Genomic DNA, 24143 nt, shown 5'->3' on the forward strand with positions numbered 1-24143 from the left:
TGTGTGGGCGTTTGACTGCAGTGAGTCAAACTATGGTGAATTTAAAAAAATCCACCTGTTAATGCCAAAGTGCTGTGGCAGCACAGTGTTTCTGCAGAGAGGAGAAGTGCTCGACAAAAAGGTGTAATTCATGTGTTCCCTTTCCCAACGCAGTTACAAAATCACAGAGTTGCTTCCTGGTACGCGGATGTGCGGCGAGCTGCAGCTGAATGCTCGTCTAAATTCTAGTGCTCACTGTTTCTCCTTTTACACAGGCTTCTGGAGGCTTGTGGTTCTCCTCAAATCCCATGAATGCATCTGCAATCCCAGCCTTGTAATGTTCATATGTTGAATATATATGAATATGTTTATGGATATGGTACCCACAATTGTGCCAGAGTTTAAGTTTTTGGGGAATTTCATTTGTCTAGTCTTTTAATCTTACAATGTTAAATGTGCTTTTTATTGCTCCAAGACAACTAAACGAATTAGATAAAACACATCCACAAAGGATATGTACAAGTAAATCCTTGCTCCGGGCTCTTCCAAAAAAGCTTCCTACTCCTCATTTCTTGTGTCTTCTGATAAACAAAAAAACACTGTGATGTTAAAAACACAGGGAGCGTCTTGTTAACACTGCCCACTCTCTGTTCTCTTTACTGTTCCCAATGGCCACAGATCAGCACAGATCAGCCCAGAGAGGTGCCTTCACAGGCACCGCTGAGGGCCAATTTGGAGTGAGGAGACAAAGATTCATTAATTGGGAGATGAGACGAACTCTGTTTGGCCAGAACTGCTCTTGTTCTCGCTGCCAGGTCTGTTGGGAGCCTCCGAAAAGCCTGTGAACGAGGCCCCAGTGTCAGCGACAAAACAGTGTGGAATCCATTTTGGATCTTAATTACCAAAACCTTTGCTGGAGTAAAACATCTTATCTCTTTTTGCAATGGCTGAGGCCAGTCTAAAGCTTATTTGTGGGCAAAAACAGCAAATCGAACATAAAATCTGTCTTAAGAAGTTGTCTACAAACCCCCCCCCCCCCCCCCCCCCCCACACCATACCCCCCACCTCACCCATCATCAACCCCCACTACGAAGCCACTTTGAAACACTCTGTATTTTCCAGCTAGAGCCACACAGAATATTCTCACATAGCTGAGTGAAAATATTAAATAGAGAATCAAATATCCAAATATAAAACCACCTTCCATTATAACACAAATATAAAGCATCATATTACATTCTACAGTTCTGAATATCAGAGAGAAAAAAAGAGAAGCAAACGACAAAGCTATAAAAAACAGTCATGGTTATTAACAGTTACTCACTATTAATGCCCATGAGGGTGGATAAACACAACAGGGCTTCCTCTAAAAGATGATGAAATAAAGCTCTTTGTTACATTTACAAGATTATGGCAATATTTAACAGCTTAAGAAAATATTTTGAATTTGAAATTCCCACCTCGTGTTTGTGTGTCCAGTTTAATCAAATTACTGTCGTGTTTATCCACCCCTAACTCAAAAATGTAGAAGCACTTGATAAGAAGATGAGAGGAAGTTGGCACTGAGTGGAGAAGCTTATGGTAACAATGTTAAGAATGCCGCGATAAAAGACCACTTGAGTCCGGGGATACTCTGGAATTCAAGCCCGACTTCGCTGATATCTTTAAATAAATAACTAGTAAACATTTATCATCATTTTCATTTCAGTAATAGTAGTTTTCTGCCTGGAGTGAATAAATACTTATAAATGAATTTAGAAAAATAAATGACATTCTACATACTCATTATAGGGAATTCAGCTAATTCCACTTCTCTTTAATTATGCTTACGGCAACCCCATGATCATTTTTCTTTTTATTGATAAACCTGGACTGTAAAGCGATTAAAATACAACGCAGCGTCCTAATTAAAATGCAGATGAGCTGCCTTTTTTTTGAGAATAAGAGAAATTAGTTTTTGGCTCAGATCGTTCACCTCAGTGTTCCTGAAAAACACAAAACGTTTGCGTTTGCTTACTTGTAAAATGTCACACCAACTGAAGTCAGTAGTTAAACATTATCATCTTGATCATCTCAAGTGAGCAGTAGGAATGTGAACATCCTGATTGACACTCTACTGAAAATGGAATCTCATCAGAATGTAAAGCAGGGGGTATTATTGGGGATTTTGTTTATGTTTGTGTCCACAGCAGTAATCCAAACAAGATGATCTATGAAAAATATTAAAAAAGCACGCACCGCTGTGTTATATGGTGTAATAACACAGCTCAGTTTGGTTTAATTCTCTTCTCAAAAGAAACATGAGTTCAACTAAATATATTTCACAAACCATCAATACACAATACTGTAAATTCTGCAACTTGCCTGCTCTGTATGCAAAACAAAATGCCCTTAAGACACACACAGATCTGCTTAATACGTTATTCCACTTTGCCATTATTCCTGAAGCCACAAACTACAAACTCCTCTCTTACTTCTAATCAATATAATACATAATACAAACCTAATTTCTTATCAGCAAACTCCTTCTCCCCTCTACGATATAATCTACACTGACCTAAAATCATTTCACTCTATTGGCTGAGGAAACAACCTCGTATTTAAACACACATGCTCTTTACTCAGTTATAAAAAGCAACATTCAAATAAGCAGCATCGGACCAACTTACAAAAATACTGTTGATGGTTTTTAAGACATCTAGCTGTCAGCCCCGGGGACACAAGGTTCATTAAACCAGCTGCAGCTTAAGTGGATTCATCCAAATAAAGAGTGTGCCAAACTCATATATTCTCTTACCCTCTTTTTTCATGAAGCGTTTACTCGTAGGGATGTGTATCGTTAGGATTTGATCCATACTGCTCGATCGATTTCTCTTAATTAGTGTGCAAAAAGAGAAAAACAAAGAACAGAATTAACATAAATGTGAAAGGATTTACTGCTTGGCTGGTTGATCTCAGCCTCGATGTATACAAGAACTCCAATACCCGGCCCTACTCGACACCTCCCAAAGCGTGCGTAAAGGCCAACACTTTTCTTTCTTTCACACAAGCATCTTGTGATTTACCAATTTCATTCACACTGTTTAAAAAGTAGGGAAACAATTTGTGATATCTACCAAATTACACCCACAAAGGTGTTCATCATGAGGACATTATTTATAATCATGTGAGAGCCTTTGACAGTGGACTGACAAAAACAAACTTCTCCCAGCCTGCCCTGAAAGCCTATTCAACCGAATGTTTTTGTGGCGTTTACACAGTAAACACAGCTCTCGTTTCATGTTTTCAGCATCAAATCAAACAAATAATCGGGCAGGGCAGTGGGAGAGGCTGCTCAATCACAGCACTGCCAGTTGGATTGATAAAGCCTCATTAGTCCCTCTCATCAGTACATCACCAATCTGCCTACAGATTCAAATAGCAATCCATAACTACATTATTAAATGCAGTTTAGCGCGAGAGGGAAACATGATTATGTGTAACTGGCTCCGAACCAGGACCGGTTTAATATTTTCATTCACAAAGTATAAAATAAATGACCTTGTGACTTTTTTTTGCTCCGATCAGCAGATGAGCATGTCTGGATTAAAAGTATTTTTGAGCGCAGGGATTATCAATCCAATTCTTTAGAGTGCATTAACGAAAATAACAGCAATTTGGGTAGAAATCATCAGGAGATCATCTTCCTGGCGAGCGTAAGATTTTACTCACCGCGAGCATCAGCATGTGTTGGCTAGAATATGGGGGAAATTTGATCGTCGAGGAAAAATGTGGAGCAATGTTATTAGTGCAGAAAAACCAAATGTCTTGTCTGCATTAGCACTGCAGCTCGATTTCTTTCATTTCCGTACGGAGACGATTGCCACGTATTTGTCATGGAAAATGTTAGAAAGTTCACCAGGTGTAAAAATCCTCAGACAGCTCAAGAGATTGGATTCAAATGCGAGAGGACCTGAAATTGTACTTTGTCAAAATGCTACATGACAGATTCATCTTTCTCTCCCTGTGAGTTTATGTGGAGCTTACAAGTCACTATCTGCTTTATTTCTATACACCAAATATATGAGCCCAGGATTCTCCGCTACTTCAACCTGCAATACCATAATGAGCCTGCTGCGCTCTTAAGATCTACATCCGTTTTAATGACAACTTGATTATTAAAATGAGATGACGTCACAGAACTGAGCCCTTAAAGAGAATAAGAGAGCAGTAGATGTGAACACTGATCCTGTCTTTTTCTGCGGAGGTAGCACACAACTGTCGAGCCTCACCCGGGGGGGGCTGATAACACGCAGCTGAAGTGCTGAAGCAAGCTCCCTGTTATACTCTCAGCATGTTTTTAACGTCGTCGGTGACAGCAGCGCACAAAACAACTCCTCCCCGATAACATCTCGGCAATAGCACTGGCTCATTTTCTGACAACAGGTCAGGGCCTCCATTATTCAATTTAGATGAGTAGATGTAGCGGTAATGATGCACAGACAGCACGTTGAGACAGGAACCAATTATGTCAACAATTATGACCAACAGTTCTCGTTGCATGCTTTTTTTTCTGTGTACATTTTTACCAGGTTGGCATCTTAATTACGTGGCGCACATCTTTAAAAAAAACAGCAAAAAAAAAGAAGAAGTTTGCAACAATTCATGGCACACACAAATCTCACAAAGCAGTTATGTCATCAGTGGATTGGACTCCGACTGAACGTTAAGATCAGAGACTGAACCGGGGATACATTGCAGAAGAAGGGGGGGAAAAAAGTGGAACTACAAGCCCAAAGTAAGAAGATAACACTGCAAAAATAGGGAATCGCACCTTCTTTGTTACTAGAAATGACAAAATGTATCCCTCATTACATAACTTATCCATCTTCCTTGCTGAATTGATCACCAGAAATTACAGCAGGATGAAAAAAAAAAAACAATCTAAAACATTGTTTCAGATGTGCACCTTGTATACGTATGGATAATATTGCTTTAACACTGGAAAATATGGAATATTTATATAGAAAATATCCAAAACAATAGAAACAGTTTTACATTTACATTTTTTTACTTTTTTATGAAACCACTTATTTACCCACGAGCTATAAGCTAGACCCTCCCCATCCCCTTTGGCACAATAATCATATTAATATTAATTATTATTATATTGTAGAATTACAAGACATTTGAATAGGAATGGTCACTCACACATTCAGAGTAGTAACACAGTTTCTGTAGTCGTAACACATATTGGTACTGTATGATGTCATTACATAGTTTAAAAACATCTCTTTTTTTCATATTTTTTTCACCTTTGTTGATATGTAAATAAATTAACTTTCATCTGAAACAAAACAGAACTGTCTTTGCATGCCCTTGTTATTTACAGAATCCCTTTGTCTGCGTTTGTTCTTGCTGGCTACTGTAGAGCAGAGATACTACACTCACAAGGAGAAATCAGACCGTGGACTGCGTCTGCATCAGTCAGCAGAAAACATGGAGATCAAGATGGACAATGACACACAGGAAACATAATGAAGTACTGATTTTTGTTGCAATACCAACAGTCCAATTATCTTAAATCGAGTCAGTTTAACTAATCCACGTCTTCGCTGCAGATAACATTCCTTGTATAAAATGTCTAAAAACGACTCTTGTTTTGTTTCTTTGCTATGCTGAGGGCTTTTCCTCTGTGGAGGGAGCTGTCACAAGGCCAGGGCCCCGTTTCTCAAAAGCATCTTAGTGAAGGCATTCCACTTTGTTTTTGGCACATGTAAGTACAATATATTCCATTTAAAGGCAAACATTTTAACCAGAATCTTAAATAGTAAAATTAGATATTTCAGGTTTTGCAGTCTTTTCTGCACAGACATTTATGATTGGAATATTGCATTTGCAATTTGCAATGATATACTACTATTGTTGTAATACCTTTTAGATAAAATATGTGAGGCCAGTTCTTACTCTAAAGCAGCAGATTGACATTTTAGCAACTTACTGATTGGCTTTCGTGCTGAGAATGAGACTAGAAGATCGATACCACTCTCATTGTCTGTTCGTTCAGTATGAACTTCTTTTGTTGTTCTGCCCATCTTTGTCTGAAAAGAGTGGAGAAGTTCAAAAAGGTATTTCCACCTGTGCAACAGGTGACCCTGAATCCATCAATCTGTGCCCACTAACATAAGAGACGGTGGTAATGCAGATTAATCCCATTCAAAGCACTGTCTTTGATGAAACAGACACTTGTGTCCCGCCGACACATTGTACAGAGAAAATGTCATGACTGAGCCTTACATTATGCTTTGTCAAATGTCACACACTAACAATACGCTTTGAGGTCAGATTTCTGCCAATAATCCATCTGAACAAGATTTAATGACTAAGATGTTTGAGGAAAAACATGCTCTGGTCTTGTCAATCCCTACTCTTCCTCTTTCTCGAGTCACGGACAGAGAGGTACAAAAGGTTTTGGTCCCAACTGCTTCAGGAATCATGTAGAAAATATACATTCAAACTTCTGAAGAAAACTAACTGGAAGAGTAGAAAATACTGAAATACTGGCAGGACAAAAGAAAGCAGCGAGAGACAGACGGACTGACAAAAAGAAAGCTATGTAGAGGGAAAAGATTGTAGAGCTGAATAAATGGAAAAGGATGCTTTTGTGAGAAAGTTCTTCAGAGTAACATACAGTCTGGTATGTTAACACAATGCACTTTTGTCAGAAGCAAGACGGATTTTTATCACCAAAGAAAAATCCAGAACCTCTCTTATATTTACAGTGTTTTCCCTTACATTGTATTTGTCTGTGTGTGCTCACTCCTATGTGTGTGTATCAGCAAATATATATATATATATATATATATATATATATGTGTGTGCCCTTGATAGCCTTTGTTAAGTCCATACAGGCTTAAGGAGTCTTACCCCAACAATACTCTTCAATGTCATGTTGCCATACATCTCAGTAACTAAGATACAGCAAAAACATACTCACACACGCACGCACCAAACACACAAACGCACACAATCTCTAATTAGTTGATAGCCATGTTACCTTAAGGCCACTACCCAAACCTAAATGACACGTAGCTCTAGACCTTCGAGAATGATTTGTGACTTTACAGACACCAAAACATTGCAAAGTCATAGTGGCCCCTTTTTGCAGTTCTTCACGCCCCACTTGAGAGAAAGCTGCTCTCGGATCTCACTGCAAACATGTAAACACAAACACAGCAGACTGTCACAGCTTGATGTCTTCACCGACCAGCCCTCAACGACTCCTTTGCTTCAGGTTTTTACTCCACGTAGGGACCAATGGATTTCATCTTTCCATCCTCCCGTACTCTTCAGTCATAATCACCGTGTTGTTTTTGAGCGATCCCCCTTCAAATCTGCATTTTCTTTACGCGTCATCGCTGCCTCACAGTGAGGATGAACTCTGGCTGTAGTTTCCGAGTGTCAGTCTGCTGTACCTTGGCGAAGGGGGAGAGGGGGGAGGATGGGATGGGACTGGGGGGAGACACAGATCTGTCTCTGAGATAACCGAGCCACTACTAGATGTCAGGGAGTCGCGGAAAGGCGAGGGCGGAGTCAAAGCGATAAGCTCCTCTTCCAACTCTCTCCTCCTCAGAGGGGAGTTGTTGAGGCAGGTGATCAGGCCACCCCGCATGGGGGAGAGAGACGGGGAGGTCTGGGCGTGAGGAGGCGGCAGGGGGTAAGGTGAATGAGGGATCGGGTGAACGAGACAGCCACTCCGGCCCCCCATGCTGGACTCGACAGGTGGGAGGGGCTGGACGTCGGCGTAGGTTGTGAGGGTCGGGGCCATCTGGACTTCACGGGGCAGCAGGTACGGGTCGGCGGGGTGAGGAGAAGGAGGCGTGTGTTTGTGCGAGTGCGTCGGAGAGGGGTACAGCATCATGCTGTTGAGCTCGCTGATGTTGGCGGTGAAGCGGTTCACCACGCAGCTGATCTGATCCATCAGTGAGCTCTGACCCGGTCCCGGGTGATCGTCCACAATGACCAAACGGCCGTCACTCCCCATGACGAGAGAGCCGCTGCTGGGAGGACCGCAGCTGCTGCCGCTGCCGCCGCTGCAAATGCTGCTCGGGTAGTTTGGAATACCGGTCATCATCGGGGGCTCCTCCCCGACACCCGCCCCTAGCCTCTGGCTGACGGTGCTGATCGGCGAGGGCGTCTGCGCCCGGTATGTGATGGAGTAGCGCTCCTCGACTTCGGAGAGATCATACAGGGTCTTGTCTGTGCCAGAGTCGGGATGAATGGACAGTGAGGACATGGAGGGAAGGGAGGGCAGAGGGATATGTGGAGGCAGGTCCCCCCCTCCACAGTAACGCTCCTCCGAAGCTTTGGAGAAGGGCTTGATGACCGCAGTCTGATTGTTCTCCTTCCTCTTGATGTGGAAGGACAGCCGTTGCCACAGGTGGTTGCCACGCGAGCCGCTGCGCTCTGTCTGCGCCCAAGACACTGATTTACCGTTGGAGCTGGAGAGCCGGGAGGAAGTGGACGGAAAAGAGAGAAAAGAAAGAGGGGGTTGTTTATAAAGCATGGAGGTGGATTCACCACCTTCAGTTCATTTGTAGTTTATTGATTTTTTGAAGGGTTTTGTTTAAACAAACTACATGTCCGACTAGAGATAATATGAGAAGGTTCACACACGTTTATTCCATTTTAGATACAGCAAAAAGTTATTTTTTTGTTTTTATTATGTTTTTATTTTATTATATGCATACATAGTGTTTTTCTTTGATTTTCTAGTCAGAAGACTTGTTTTTGTGTCACATCATATGACATCCCAAACATAGATGTGGAATTCCTTACTAACTTAATTAAGTTATTTTATTGTCATTAGGAACTTTTAGAAGCTTTTTAAATTTTACTTTAATACTTGTTTTCCCAATAAAGGTAAATTTAGTGTGTTGTTCATTATTATTATTCATTATTCTTAATCGAAAATCTAAAGGCATCTGTTAGTAATTAATTAGTATTATGAGTGAAAACACTGTGAAAATTAAATTTGGATAAAGGTAAAAAATCTTCACTGCAATAAAACCAATCAAGACAAAAGCATTACATCAACTGTGGCTGCTCTATTTTAGTCGTTATTTATTATCCTACATGAACAATGACATTTAATAGATACAAACATATTTAATTGGGGCCTTGACTCAACCAAAGATCAATTGGACTACAAAAGGCCTTCGGAGTAATTCCATTACAGTTAACTTCTCGTTCTATTTTTTCCAGACAATATGTTCTTCATTTGTCTTTGTCAGGTTCTCTCTTCCTCTCTCTGCTTCTCCCTCTATCTTACAATTTCCTCCACTTTCCTCTGCTTCACATCAGTCACAGCACTGTCCCCTGCCTCCCCCCCCCCCCCCCCACTTCCCTTCCTCTCATCCTTTTGTCAGGTTAATTAGTGTGATTAATCTATAGTGGAACTTCTGATTAAACCTCACACGACCGTGGCTGGGGGTGAAAAGAACTCAAATCACCCTGGGGACACACACACACCCACTCACACACACATACATACATCGACTCTGTGATACTCACACACACACGCACACATATCCATATGCTGCACATCGACCTTCACCTACACAGTGCTGTAATCTACTCGTTTGATCCCATAGGAAGAGTCTCTCACAGAAGGCTTTGGAGTAACACATGTTGCACCTACTTAAGGAGTGCTTTACTGATCGTATCATACATACATCATATCCAGTTCTAAAGCTGATTTTAATGTCTTCATTAGCGCAAACATTTGGTTCAAACATCAAATATTTCTTGTTTTTATACTTTTTTACATTTCTTCTTTTCCCCTCCTGGTCTGCTGGTTTCATGTCTGTCTGCGTCTGTTCAGACGACACAATGACAGCATCTCAAAGGCAACAGCTTCCAGCCCTGAACTGAGGAGATAGACAGCCCTGCCAATTACCACCACCCACAGGGGGAGATAGCACCAAAAGAGATGGAGAGGGAAAGAGAGGAATAAAAGGAACCAAGATGGAAGCACTCCTTACATTTCTCTTAAGAGCGTGATTGAAATCTTGCTTGCCAAGCGGGGTGAGCTGGAGTAACGTGCTGACAAACGAAAATGTGCTCTTGCTTTTTTCCTCCCTTTTCATTCTGGGCAAGTGGCTGTGCGTCACTCTTTTTGTGTCCTTTGATCGGTTCCCTGTCACAGTAGATGGCTTGTGGATGGCCTTAAGCTGGGTGTGAAAGCTATTATGTCTCTCCTGTCCGCACTATCCCTTTAGCCTTTTCTTCTCTTATTTTTTCACAATCACCTCTCTGTCCATTCCCTCCATCCTCTTACTGTATTCAGATTTCTCTCTCCCTTTCCTCAGTTCACTTCTCTCCTACTTTGCCATGTCTCCATTAGGCAATTGTCTGCAGTTCATGTTAGGTTCAGAGGAACAGTCAAGCGGACTCAGGGGAGTTCAGAGAATCAATCTCTCAGAGAGCTCGAACACACACACCATCAATAGTCTCAGAGTGGGGCCATTACAGAAATGGTGCCTTGGACTGTAACTGAGAAGGAACCTGGCATTAACCTGGCCAATGAGCCTCTTGTGTACACACAAACACAAACACACGTACCTGAGTGTCTCTCCAGTAGAGCCTCTGCGCTTCCACAGGTTAACCAGACTTGAAGAACGGCTGGCGGCTGAGGACGATTTGCCGTCGCCTACGTGCATGCGCACCACTGTGCTAGTGGTAAAGGCACTGCGCACATTACGCTCTGGTTTGGCTAGAATGATGTACACCTGTCATGAAATAAAACATGATATATGTTAGTTAATATTGCGAAACAGGTCTTAAAAAAAGAAAAACACTGAATTGAATACTGCATAGAAAAAGTAAATACCACTGCATCTGTGTCATGACTCACCTTATTAATGTAAAAATGGAGTTAAGTTGAACACACTTTCAATATATATATATATATATATATATATATATATATATGTATATATATATACATATATATATGTATATATATATACATATATATATGTATAGATTCATTTTACAGCTGTTTTCTTATGTCATGACACGTTGAGTATTTAAAGTTACTACGAAGATATATAAATATATATATAAATATCAAATCATTGAATGTTTATTGAAAGATGTTTATTGTGCTTTTAGCTTCAACCTTACCTTGGGTACGAACATGCAGCACAGCGCCACAGTGGCACTGAGGCTGACACTGAAGCACATGGTGATAATTTTGTAGTTGGAGCCAAAGTAGATGGGTACGAAGGCCAGCCAGATAATACAGGTGGTGTACATGGTAAAAGCAATGTACTTAGCCTCATTGAAATTAGCTGGGACGTTGCGAGTCTTTGAGAGAGAGAGAGAGAGAGAGAGAGAGAGAGAGAGAGAGAGAGAGAGAAAATGTAAGCACATTTTCATCTAAACCTTTCTGTGGGTTTTGCCTTGTATTGGGACAAAACCAAAACAGACACTGCTACACACTACTAAGTCATAAATCTGACGCTGCCCTCACCATTATGTGTAAGTGAATTGCATTGTTTTTCTCTGCTGCTGTGTTCATCAACAACGCTTTCGTCTCCATTTAGCATTCTACTCTCACACTCTGCATAAAATGGATGGCTGCAGGCCACCGATAATCAAACACTGACTTTATAATGTGTTTGGTTGAATAGAATTTAATTTACTGTTGTTGGAAGCGGTACATCACCAAACACAAACAGTGGGTCAATCATTCCTTTACGTCTGTGTGACTTTTCACATAAATAGCAGCTTGAAGTACGGCACGCACGGAAAATATTGGACAGATGTAGTTAGAGCGAATGTTCCTACAAATAACAGCATTTGCCTCCAACATTGTGTGACCTTGAGGCTGTCGATTTGAAGCACTAACTGACGCTTCTGTGACTTTGTCATTTAAATCATTCAGTCAATACTGTATCACAGAATATTTGTTTTGATTTTGAGGTAGTAATGTACAATAGTTACAAAGACTTCAGCGTGTACCTTGAAGGCATAGAAGGTGCAGCTGAGGATGAGCAGGCCATTGTATCCCAACGGAGCAACCACGCCCAGGTTAGTGGTGTTGCAAATGAGGTTGACCTGGCGGATGCTGGGGTAGTCATGGATCACCTGTAGAGACAGAAATTGAAACGGGCTATGATAAAAAAAAAGAAAAAGCTCAATAAAGCATTTGCTACCGGCACCATGTATTTCTTCTAGAAAACTGTGAATGAGGTGGCCAACAGTGGCATTAAAATAGATTGGGGAAGCAGTACAATTTATCAAACTAACATTTTAATTTATTACACTGCCAAACTTGAGCTGTTCAACATTTGAAGTCTGCTGGCAAAGAATTACAACAAAGAAACAGAGAGCAGGATTGTTTAACTGCTTTGGATAAAGACAACAGTCGACACAGTACACCTGCTGATCCGCTAATTCATCTACTAATGTATGCGTGAAATGGTTTAAAATGTTAATGAATTAACAAACAGACTCATGGAGATTCAAGGCCTCATTATGAGGTAATGTCTTCTGCTCTTGATTCGTCTTTACATTTATCTCTCTCTCACTTATTTGTCTGTTAACCTAGAGCTGCTCGATTATGGCAAAAATCATAATCACTTTTCATTTTGTCAATATTGAGATCATGAATATCCAACACAATAACTCATTGACTTTAGAAACAGCATGCATTTTTTTTTAGAAAAGACAGGGCATGCTTGATACAACGAACGAGAGCATCACAACATAACGGAACACGGTATAATAAACTTTTTATCTCAATAAACTCAACATAACCATTGGAAGACAAAATCGTGATTGAAAAAAAAAAAAATGTATTAATCACCAAGCTCTATGTTAACCTGTTCTTTAGCCTTTCGACGAGCCACTCTCCCACTCACAATGTAAAACACACACACACACACACACACACAGCTTACCTTAGGTGGCTCCATGAGGAAGAGAGCCACGATGATGCCCAGCTGCAGCAGTATGAGGAGGAAGGCAATGATGAGCTGAGCGCAGGCAGACATGAAGCGAGGTTTCTTTGTACAGATCTTCTTCTTGCTGCCTGCCAGGATCCGAGCAATGCGGTTTGTCTAGGGTCAGATGGCAAACACTTATCAGGACCTTTTAATAAAATATATACAGAGCATTACTGTATCTATATTCTGGCCATCTGCTTGCTGCATTTCCAAACTGCCGTCACTGTCTTTATGCAGACATAAGAAACACTTCAAAAGTATTGCACACAGGAGTTGAGACCTAGTGCAATAAGCTCAAGGTAATTTCTTAAGGGAAGGCTATTACAGTTCAATGCCATCGTTGAATCCTACCTCCCTGTTCCCTCAGCCCTCATTCCCAAAACCCCCACGGGATAAGGGTAAGAAAGACCTGCGCCAAGCTTCTGATGTTATGGTATCCATATCCCCTCGTTCCAACCATTAAGGAATGGAAAGTACAACAATCTGCAGTATCAGGGGAGTATGGCCTAGTTTTAGTTCCCTGTTTCTTTCTGATTAGGTCCACAGTTCTGTTCCCTCCCACAGATGTGGCTATTCCCTCCAACGCCATCGATGACCTTGGCAGGTCCGCATAGATCTAATGAAAGGGGTATTCCAAGTCTTTGTCCGTAACTCTGTAGCTCCACACCACTCACGACTGCTGCACCCCACATCTCACACTTATATTATCATTATTTCACCAGTCCTTAACTCAATCCTTACCTTGGTGACAAGCGCAGAGTAGCTCATGGCAGGTGACAGGCCTATTCCCAGTCGTTGGAGGTAGCAGTGGATGACATGGGGTTTGGTTATGAGGCTGAAGGTGCACATGTACCCCAGGCAGATCCCTGCCAGTATTATGTAGCACAGCTCCCTACTGGAAGATTTCACTACTGGGGTATCGCGGAACCTGAACACATTCAAACAAACAATTATGTGCAGAAACTTGTAAGTGAAGACAATCCAGTATTTATCCAAGAATTTAAACACACACTCAGGAAAGCAGTGATTAAGAAAATTGTATAAACCGCAAATTAGGTATGTAGAGTGTTTATCTCTGTCTAGTCTCGCACTGTTTGCATTGTTCTTCTCAGTTTCAATATTTTCTGAGACAGAGGAGAGATTCAATACCTGATGAAGACTGCAGTGACAAAGAATGTGAACATTAGACCGAGGCAGGCAAAGACCACGGCAGCAATGGGTTCAGGGTCTCCCCACCGCAGGTACTCCACTGGGATTGGGTCACAGCCTGGGGATAGAAGTATGTGAAGATGTGGTTCATGAAACAAAATGAACCAAAGACTTTCAGTTTATGTGTGTGAAGCCCGGTGACTATATACTATAGAGTGAGGCTGCCTTTTGCCAAACATTTAACTACATATTTATCTGTATTCTTTACCTTCTATGTCTTTCACTTTCTTTACGTGACTCTTATAACCTTTGACATCAAGCTTTGACTCACATCTGAGGCAGGTCGAGCATGCTGGACTCACTAGTGTCCAGATTGCAAAGTCTCAACAATTAACTGATTGACCAGCACTGCCTGCAGCAAAAGCCTGTCTTTTGGTTAAACTCACGAGTATTTAGTGTGTGTGTGTGTGTGTGTGTGTGTGTGTGTGTGTGTGTGTGTACATTTGACTAAACTGAATGAGTATTTAGTAATCGTCAATCTGTAATCCATCCATTATCAAAATGAGGATTTCACTTTTTTCCTCACATCTCTCTTTCTAAGTGCCCCGTCGCTTACATTAGACTGCATGCCTTTTGACCTTGCAATGCATACTTCTCTGTTGTCCACACCTTCTTCCTCATCCCTCCATTTATGTCTCTATTTCTTCCTTTACCCCTGTCATTCAATCTTTGTATCCGTTTCCTGTCCCTCTCTTTTTCCTATAATGCCTAATCCATCTCTGTGTCTCTCTCTTTTCCCCTTAATATATCCCTTATCTTTATTCATCCTCATCCCTCCCACATTTCTCCTTAATTCTCTCCCTCCTTCCATCTCAAGGAGATAAAGCTTCATTGATTAAAGGGACAGTTCTAATTATGAACCATCTTAGCGCCTGCTCAAATATCTGGCTGGTTGGTCAAGACATATTGTAGCAGCAGGGATGCACAAAGTTTCTTTCTTAAACTTTCTGTCCCTATACACATGTTCACTTTAATGTTCACTTACTCTCTCTCCTCCCTTTCTCACACACACACACACACACACACACATGCATGTACATGCACCTATTCTTACAGTATTGCAAATGGCAGAGATAAGAAGAGTCATTAAAAAAGTCTTAAGTAATCTAATGACTTTAGTCTTTAACACGGTCAATAAAGTGTATCAAATCAGTGAAGTGTTTAGGTCTAGGGGCATAAACAGCAGCCTAATGGCTGGTGAGCCAAGGGGCCAGAAACAAACAGAAACCTGCAGGCTTATATCACTGTAAAGCCATTTAGACACAACACGCTCAACTCCCAATCAAACCTGTAAGACTGGGTGCTGGATCCTTAATGTAGATGATAAAAAAGGCGAGTCCAGGAAAGCCCTCCAATATCACTTTTTAATATACATGCTGATGAGGGGCATCTTGCCAAAAAATGTCTGTGTGGCAATATTAAGGTTGAAGTGCTGTCGTAGTTACAACTGGATAAAACGTATGTAAATCACACTTTTAAAAGGTACGAGGTATTGAACATCATGCAGTGTGTGTAAAACAGAATAATCTGTCTAATAATCATATTTAAATAAATACATCAATAATAATAATGGAGCAGCTTCACAACAAAATCACAGATCAGAACCTCTTTTTTCATTTTTGGAATTACTTGTATGTAAATGTAACTGTTAAATATCATGGAGGTAGGTTGTTTTTTTTTACTACTTAAGCATAGCTCCTCCTTATTAAAAGACAAGGACTACAGCTACTGTCCTGCCTAACAATGAGGGGTAAGGACCACCCACCCTTGACAGTGTAAGTAGGGAGGAAACTAAGGCCCTTGCTGAGAATTTATCTCCAATTAATCCTGCCCACATAAATGTAGATGTTGGGGCCGAAAATCCCAGATCAGTGTTTTTCCCTCATGAGTTTTCTCATAGCAGTTGAAAAGCATTAGATACGTCGGCTTTTTAAGACTTAATTAGTTCACGGAACCTGCAGGAAATCGTGTTGCGTTTGACCCTAAGCCAAACTAGTGCATTATGGGAGGGGGACCGTTTGGAGGGTTCAGTCAATATAAAGTTTTGAGGCAAACTCCTTCAAACACTCAGACTCAAACTGGAACTTTACCGATCAGTGGAGAGGCTAAAATCCCCAAACTAATCCTCCCTTTTCCTTCTCCGCTCACTCTCCCTGACTGCTGCTTCTGTCACAGCCTCTATTCATCTCCATCCCTCTCTCTTTCTGACTCCATCATTCCTTCTCTTTACGTTTCTAAGTTACTTTTCTCCCTCTCTTTTTCTAGCTTTTGCTCGATTGCTATCGCTCAAACTCTCTTATTGCATTTTTCTCTGATTTTCACACCCACTGCACCTCTGTCCCTGCCAGATGAGACCTTGCTCTATCTCCTCTATTCCCTCTGGCTCTTTATCGCTCCCTCTCTTCATCTTTCTCACTCTCTATTTTGGCCTGAGGGAGAGAGATCAAAATGTCTGCTGGAGGAACAGGGCAAGCTGTTTGTTTACACCTCATTATTACTGTTCCATATAGCCCCACTAGGGACCACGCAGCACTTATTGTTGATGAAATGAGTCACATACACGTACTCACACATGGACATGCGCAGGCAAACACACACAGAGGGATACACTGCTAACCCCAATCACTCTTTTGATTCTTTATCTCCCTCTTTTTTTCACTGTCAACCTCGTCTTTGTCATTTTCTCACCCGTTTCGCTGCCTGTTTTAGTTTAAGGATGCTTCTCTCTCTCTCTCTCTCTCTCTGGCAGTGAAGCTCAATCTGAATTTTCAGCAGGGCTCGATTCATGTTTTAATCATTGAGCTCAGTGAGGAGCTAGAAAGCGGTATAATGAGCAGCTGAAAGCATAACAAGGCAATATTCAACCGCTTCGAACGCAATGGAGGGGAAATACATTTTCATTGCAACTGAAGCGCATTTGCATTGAAAGCATGGTCTTGATGCAGAATAATTAAAACATTGGTGACCATGTTGGTAACACATTAAAAGAGATGAGAGAGAGGGAGGGAATGGGAGGGGAGGGGAGGGAAAGAGGAGGCGGGGGTGAAACAGAGAAATCGTCTCTCAGTTTCTCTGTAACTGGTGCAGGACTTACTGTATAATATTATGCTGTAATGCTATGCTGTATCAGGGGAAACCCAACTATCTCATTCTGCTAAACATCCGTTATCCTATGACCCTACACACACATTGTTCATTGCACAGTTTCCTTCAAATAGCATCACTACTGCATTGATATTCCAGGATTTTCCTCAAGGAGCATGGGCAAATACTGAAGAGTTATTCGTGTATTTTCTTGGTAAACTGGAAATTTCTTATACGTTATACATAAACATGCCGACACATACATTCAAACATACACAGACTGACCTGTGAGGTCAAAAGTAGGCCAGGAGCCCAGTTCACAGGCTCGGCAGGTGTACTCGTCGAACACGAACTCGTTTTCTTTGCAGGGAGTGCACGTCCAGCAGCAGCTCACCTCACCTTTACGGATCACCTGGAAGAGACGAAATGCCAAATGTCTGTCTTTGTGCAGCACATGCGTGCACCTCATGTGCACCAGGCACTGTATTACGTGGAGCCTTTTGTTCCACTAATAATCAGAATGACGATGCCTCGTGCACCCATCTCACTCAGAATTGAACTGGCCTAAGAGACATTTTTAGTTATTGTCTATTCCACATGTGAAAATGTGTCATGTACGGTAAACACTGGATTCACAATATTGCCTGTAATGACCTCTATAACATTTACTAAACGCCAAGTAAAAAAAACCTCCCCATGTAACCAGATATTTATTTGTATGAATCCTCTTACCTTAATTTGTCCTTTATCACAGGGTTCACTGCAGACTGACTTGATCACGGCGTCCTTGCTAGGCCAGATTTCATCATCATCCATCCTCAAGCCTCTGTTGTCCCAGGTGCCAACGTTAATGTAGTCGTAGTAGTCCTTCCCCATCTTTTTGAAGTTCATTATTTCATACCTGCGGGTGAAAGGTACATAGTAAACATTCAACATATTAACACACACATAGTCGTGTCATACGACCATTTAACCCAAAAGAAAGTTATCCGCGACGGCTTTGTTGAGTTACAGTGCGTACCTGCCAGGTGAGTCTCCGTTAGCATCGAATAGGATTCCCTCCCCTGACACGCCTGTGAAGTTGGTTTTCATCAAAAAGTCCAGCAGTGTAGCACCATCTATAGGTCGCATGGCATCACACAGGCCCTTAAAATACATGAACAATCCTGTCATATCCAACAGAAATGTCCTGAGCCACAGCCTAACAAACACTGTTTCATGTAAGTTACTTTGGAAATGGTGGTTTATGGCCACCCAAGTTAAAATTCAAAGAACTGAATGCAATGAACAGTAAAAATATTCCTTTACAGTCATTAAGCTGAGTATTAACTCTATTGTAGTCAAAACATGATTACTGTACAGTGATATAAAGAACATAAAGATAAATTTAAAGCATTCAAAACACCAGCAGGGATGCTCCAAGTTTCATGAAAATGTAAACGTGCATTGTGGCTTGTATTGCTTTCTATCCCATGACGTTCCATGGCCAATCAGTGCCAAGTTCAATCATCTCATGACAAGTTAGAATTCAACCCGTGTCTGAAATGTTTCATTCCAGTTTACATATCTGCGGGTGACATCTGAAGTCATACCCACAAAGCTACAACTGACATGAGCTGAAATCTGGAAAAGTTAAGCTGCACTGATGTATTCACTTCTGCGTTAGCTAAACTTGTTTCAGTTTCGTACCTTTCAATTCAAATTGGCAAGCACTGTTTATATAGTTAATGCAATCATCCAGGTTCCCATCTCGCACGTTCCCGTATGTAGTGGGACAATAAGTCAAAACAGGCCACCATGGAAACAAGGTCAAGTGTAATATGGCAGCAATAGCCAGCTGGTAAACGTCCTTTTGTCCCAACATTCCCCCTCTCTCCACCCCTTCATCTCTCTGTAGTAGCATGTCCCTCCATTCATCCATAAGAGCGCGACCTACCTGATAGCCTGGGCAGAGTGCCCGTTGCATGTTATGCAAGCCATATGCCATCGAGTAGATGGCATTAATGACAAACCCCATCTTAGTGTCCTGTGCATACTGCTGCCGAAGCGACTCTCGCTCTGCAGAGGCGGGTGGTTAGTGTTGGGAGGGGGAGGGAGAATTGGGTTGGTGAGGAAGGATGGAAAGAGAAAGGCAGGTATATCAGAGAAACTCTTAATTTCCCTTCTGGTTTAATGAAAAACAGTGTGCTTTCTTTTCCTGACATCAAAGACCACTCTCTTTCCTCTCATTTCTTCTCATCGACCACTTCCCACCTCGACATCTCATTTCTGTCTGCCTCTTTCTGCGTCCCGTTCATTTGTATTTCATGTCCCATTTCATTAGAATACATGAGACATGACTCCCTTTGATGCAGCTCCCACACACAGTATTGCCTTTGAATGGAGGGATTGAAACAGAAAGAGAAAGACGAGACGGGGGGAGGACAAATACAAAGAAATAAAGGGAGGGTGCACTCACAGCCACAAGGGAGATCTCCAGATGAACCTGTGTGTATCCATATGGTGTATGTGTGTGTGTGTGTTTTTTTCAGACAGTCTGTTTGTATGTAATTTGCATTAATAGTGGCCATTATGAAAGCCTGTCAATAAAAATGCAGATTGTTACTGTAGCCTGTTATGCTGAACCAAAACAATGCAGCCTCTCTCTTTCTCTGTACCCCAGATGGTCCTGTTCAAAACAGAAGTCCAGTACAGCTGTAACTCGGAAACCCTGTGTTGTCTTTGTCCGTACTCACAACTACAGGTGTTCAAGAAGTACATTTCAGGTTTATTTGTGTCTGTACTCACTGCTACAGGTGCGGTTGTATTTGAGGCTCTCCTGCGGGTGACCTTTAAGTCGACAGTGGAAACGATGCTGCCAGAACTCTGGAAACCAGGGGTTCCTGAGGTTGTTTTCAGGGCGAAGTTTAAGGTAGTACTCGTCAAACCACTTCACATCAGCCGACTGGAGCTTGATGGTAATGCCACCCGCCGCTTCTCTAACATAGCCATCTGTTACATCATACCGGTCCGCCCATCCATCACTGCACACACAGAAAAACAAGGAAAAGCAAAAAGGTTTAGCAAACTGCATCAATTTATCCGTGAGAATGAAAATACCCGCTCCACTGTTTCACAATCAAAACAAAATGTACAGTGTTTCCTCTGAGTATGTGGTGGAATCATTTGATCATTCCCAAATATGTATGCTGAATATGCCGCACAAGCCATTTGGAGAACTTAATTGGACACTATATTTGGGGGAAAAGATTGAGGTGGGCAAATTGCCTTTGTGATTTTGGGTCCTACTATCATAATTGAAGGTTGAAATAATAGGTTTGTCGTGCTAGAATAAGCCTCCCAGTAGCTAACTCTTACACCTTATCTGGACTCCATTACTGTTCTCAGAGTCTGTGAGAGAGCCTCCGATATCTAAGAGGAACCCTCTTGCAGGTGTGCTGTCTGTGGACCTTTTATAGGCCATGCCCCTATAGGATTTTATGCTGGTAGTTGAAATAATCAGCCTGATTAGCAGTGCGTATACTGTACATGAAAATTATAATGTGCCGAGATGCAAAGATGAGTGGGTCAGCCTCTAGAGCCCATTAGAGTGCTAAGCTTTCTTCACAGAGCGGAATTGTGCGGGTGTGTTTTACCCATCTTGTGGGGACATGAAATCTGTTTACACAGTCACATTGGGAGGACCTGCCTTCCTTTTTGGAAACTAAATAGGGACAAAATGCAAGTCCCCATAACATAAATCATTAATTAATATACGTCAATGTAATGTAATGTCCCCTAAAGTCATAAAAACATGTGTGTGCGTGTGTGTGTGTGTGTGTGTGTGTGTGTGTGCGTGTTTGTGTCTGCATGCAGTGAACAGCTGACATGCCTTTTATTGGATGAAATTACATTTTGGGGTTGAGAGATGAAGTGCGAGGGCAACAATATGGCACCATAACAAGTAAACACTATTCCACTCACACACACGCACAGATGAAGACATTTACTTGGCGAGGGCTCCAGTTTCCTTTGAGAAAGGGACAAACGAAGAGAATGAGCAACGGAAACACACGGAAGACGAGCGAGAGACGAGAAGCAGAAATAACAAATCAGGAAGGAAAAAAACAAAAATAAAAAAACTAACGGAGGTACAAACAGAATGATTAGCAGAGAGGACATGTGGGAGGGAGCTCTTACATCATTATGGGCAGTGTCCAAAACTCATCATATCGCTGACAAATAGGCATAAACATTACGCACAGACACGCACACACATACACACGCACAAACACCAGCCGGGTGCTGAGATGAACTAGGTCAAATGGAGTATTTTGGCTGCAGCTCAGCAGCCGTGCCCCGTCAGACACCAGCAGGACGAATATAACTTCCTCACAATACACACACTGACAAACTGTGGAGAGAGATATCGCTGTAGTTTGCATTCTTTTTTTTTGGGGGGGGGGGGGGGGGGGGGGATTTGGGTTTACTGCTCCAGCACAGATGGCACAGTGAGAGTGTGTGTGTGTGTGTATGATGGAGAGATAAAGAGAAGAAGGGAAAGAGAGAGGCGTCGATGTGAATGACAAATCTTCTCTCCTCCTTTCACAACTGCTGCCAACATGGCCTCAAGCAGGACAATGATCCCCGGTTCTTCCAGTGGAAATGCTCATTTCTTCCTTTCTTCCGTCCTTTCTTCCCCTCCGTGCCTCCAGAGGACAAAACTCATTTTCTCCTACAGCAGGCCTTCCAGCCTCATTCTGATTGGAGAATCAAAATGTTTGTGTGAGTGTGTGTGCGTGTGTGTGTGTGTAAACTGCCTTCTCTGTCTGCCTTCTGTCTCTTTTAATCGTCTTTCCTTTCTGTCGTTCTTCTTGTCACCCTCTGCTTCTAAGCGCTGGTCGTGAATCAACGACGGAAGCATTTCTAGATGGTCATCAATTACATGATAGACCACGCCTGTAACAATCCAAATTAATGTGTGCAAGTATGTGATGTGTGTGTGTGTGTGTGTGTGTGGGGGTATATGGAGGGAAAGGTTTGGGGGGTGAGCAGCGGTTCTGTTGCCAATGCTTGGTTGGCTTGTTGTCATAGATGAAATAGGAAATGCTACTTTAGTGGACACAGACCTATTAAGAAGTGTGAGTAATTATTATTATTATTATTATTATTATAACATTTTAAAACAAACCACTTATGGTTTGGAACCACTGACATCCTGTTAATTGTCCCAAAGATGAATCTGAGGGGATACTTAACGGGATAAAGGCAGAAAAAAGCAACTTGTAATAATTATTTTTAGACATTCCTCTCTTATTTATATTTATTTTTCCATGGCCTAGTGTCAAAAAAGTAAACAAAAATTACAATATCGTAATAGAGAACCGCAGTACATAAAAATCGCAGTACGCATTGCGTCAGCGACCAAATATCGTGATAGTATTGAATTGGGAACGATAAGCATACCGTCCCAGCCCTACAGTTCAAACCATTCGCCGTTTTTTTGGGTCTGGTGTCATGCAGAGGACGTCGTCCCACAACGTATTACCATCACACTGAGTGTCCTCACAATGGATCAATCAGCAGCTCCCCTGAAGGCAGAATGAGTAGGATTCGGGGTATTCACGCGAGTATTTGTTCCTAGTCATCGTTTAACAGAATGTTGTATTGACATTATGAGACACATTGGGGTGGAAGAGTGAAAAACAAAGAAATTGAGAAAAGAGGCAAAAAAAAGACAAAATCTAAGGCAGTGAGGCAGTGAAACAGCTTTAGAAGTAAACAATCTATGATCATTAATCAATCCTTTCCCATCCTGTCGATAGATTTCTTATTTTTTCCCTCTCATACAGTTTTCTTGCCCATCTGTCTCTTTCGCCCTCTCTCATTAACACCTTCAGCTTTCCCTTGAGCCCCTTTGCTCTGTTTTTCCACCGTCCTCTTCTTCCCCATCCTCCCACTTTGTCACATTCCACTGCATCCGTCTGCCAACATGTCCTCTCCTGTTTTTTTACTGTTTTTCACCTCACATACACCTATGAAAAGTCTTTTCAACATTTTATTCAGTAGGGCAGACTAGTAGCGATTTAGTTTTCACTAGTTAAGATGACGATAAAATAACGATTACAGGTATCTACAATAGAATTTCTACATGTTGAAAAAGGATTGTGAAATGTAATTTTCCATTTTAGATATCAACAGTTGCATTTCAGACAATGTGGGTCCGTAGGAATATCATTTCCAATAGTTACAATTGTACTTCACATATCTGAAGTACAATTGCAATTATAGATAAAGAATTCCATTTATTATATCTTTAATGTCATAACAATTTTAGATATCTCCAATGAACATTGCCACTAGTCAGTAATTAACATTTTGACTCGTGATAATTGAGTTGTAGATATCCTTAATTAGAATTGCGAAAGAAAAAAAAATGACATTACGGATATGTGGACATGGAATTATAACATGTCAAAATTGAATTATAGATACATGTAATTCAGTTTGAATAGAAGTTAATGGTAAAAGTTGACTAGTTGAAATTAAGTTACAGATATCTACAAATATTTGTTTCCACTATTAAGAAATTAATTGTTGATATCTATAATTAATATTTGACTAGGGAGAAATAAATTGTAGATATCTTTAATTGTTTACATTATTTGTCAGCTGAATGAGTCTGGCATACTGTGTGAAACATTTTTGTTTTTGTTTCAGTCATAGTAGCAGCACAGTAGCCATCATGGCAAAGTCTCTAATATCAACTGGTAATCAAACACACGACTAACGTTAACAAATGTAACATCAACACTGCAAGCCAAAGCATTGATTCCTGAGCACAACTTGAAGTAAGTAACGTTAGCTACTTGTCATTTATATATAAATCCCAAAATATAT

General features: G+C 41.3%; 1 protein-coding gene across 1 annotated transcript in view; it reads right to left on the bottom strand.

Annotated features, from left to right (window-relative positions):
- Positions 1–7381: 7381 nt before the first annotated feature.
- The window catches only part of grm5b (glutamate receptor, metabotropic 5b), a gene marked incomplete at both ends in the record, with an annotated part of 48555 nt that continues 31793 nt past the window's right edge, over positions 7382–24143 (bottom strand). Inside the window, 12 exons of the mRNA XM_079166110.1 lie at positions 7382–8459; positions 10582–10748; positions 11146–11328; positions 11986–12111; positions 12927–13085; positions 13713–13899; positions 14121–14238; positions 17550–17676; positions 17997–18165; positions 18286–18410; positions 19201–19322; positions 20052–20287. Coding sequence (XP_079022236.1) covers positions 7382–8459; positions 10582–10748; positions 11146–11328; positions 11986–12111; positions 12927–13085; positions 13713–13899; positions 14121–14238; positions 17550–17676; positions 17997–18165; positions 18286–18410; positions 19201–19322; positions 20052–20287 — 2797 coding nt within the window. The remainder of the gene's footprint in view (positions 8460–10581; positions 10749–11145; positions 11329–11985; positions 12112–12926; positions 13086–13712; positions 13900–14120; positions 14239–17549; positions 17677–17996; positions 18166–18285; positions 18411–19200; positions 19323–20051; positions 20288–24143) is intronic.

This window comes from Pholis gunnellus (genome assembly GCF_910591455.1).
Source record: "Pholis gunnellus genome assembly, chromosome: 9".
Lineage (NCBI taxonomy): Eukaryota > Metazoa > Chordata > Actinopteri > Perciformes > Pholidae > Pholis > Pholis gunnellus.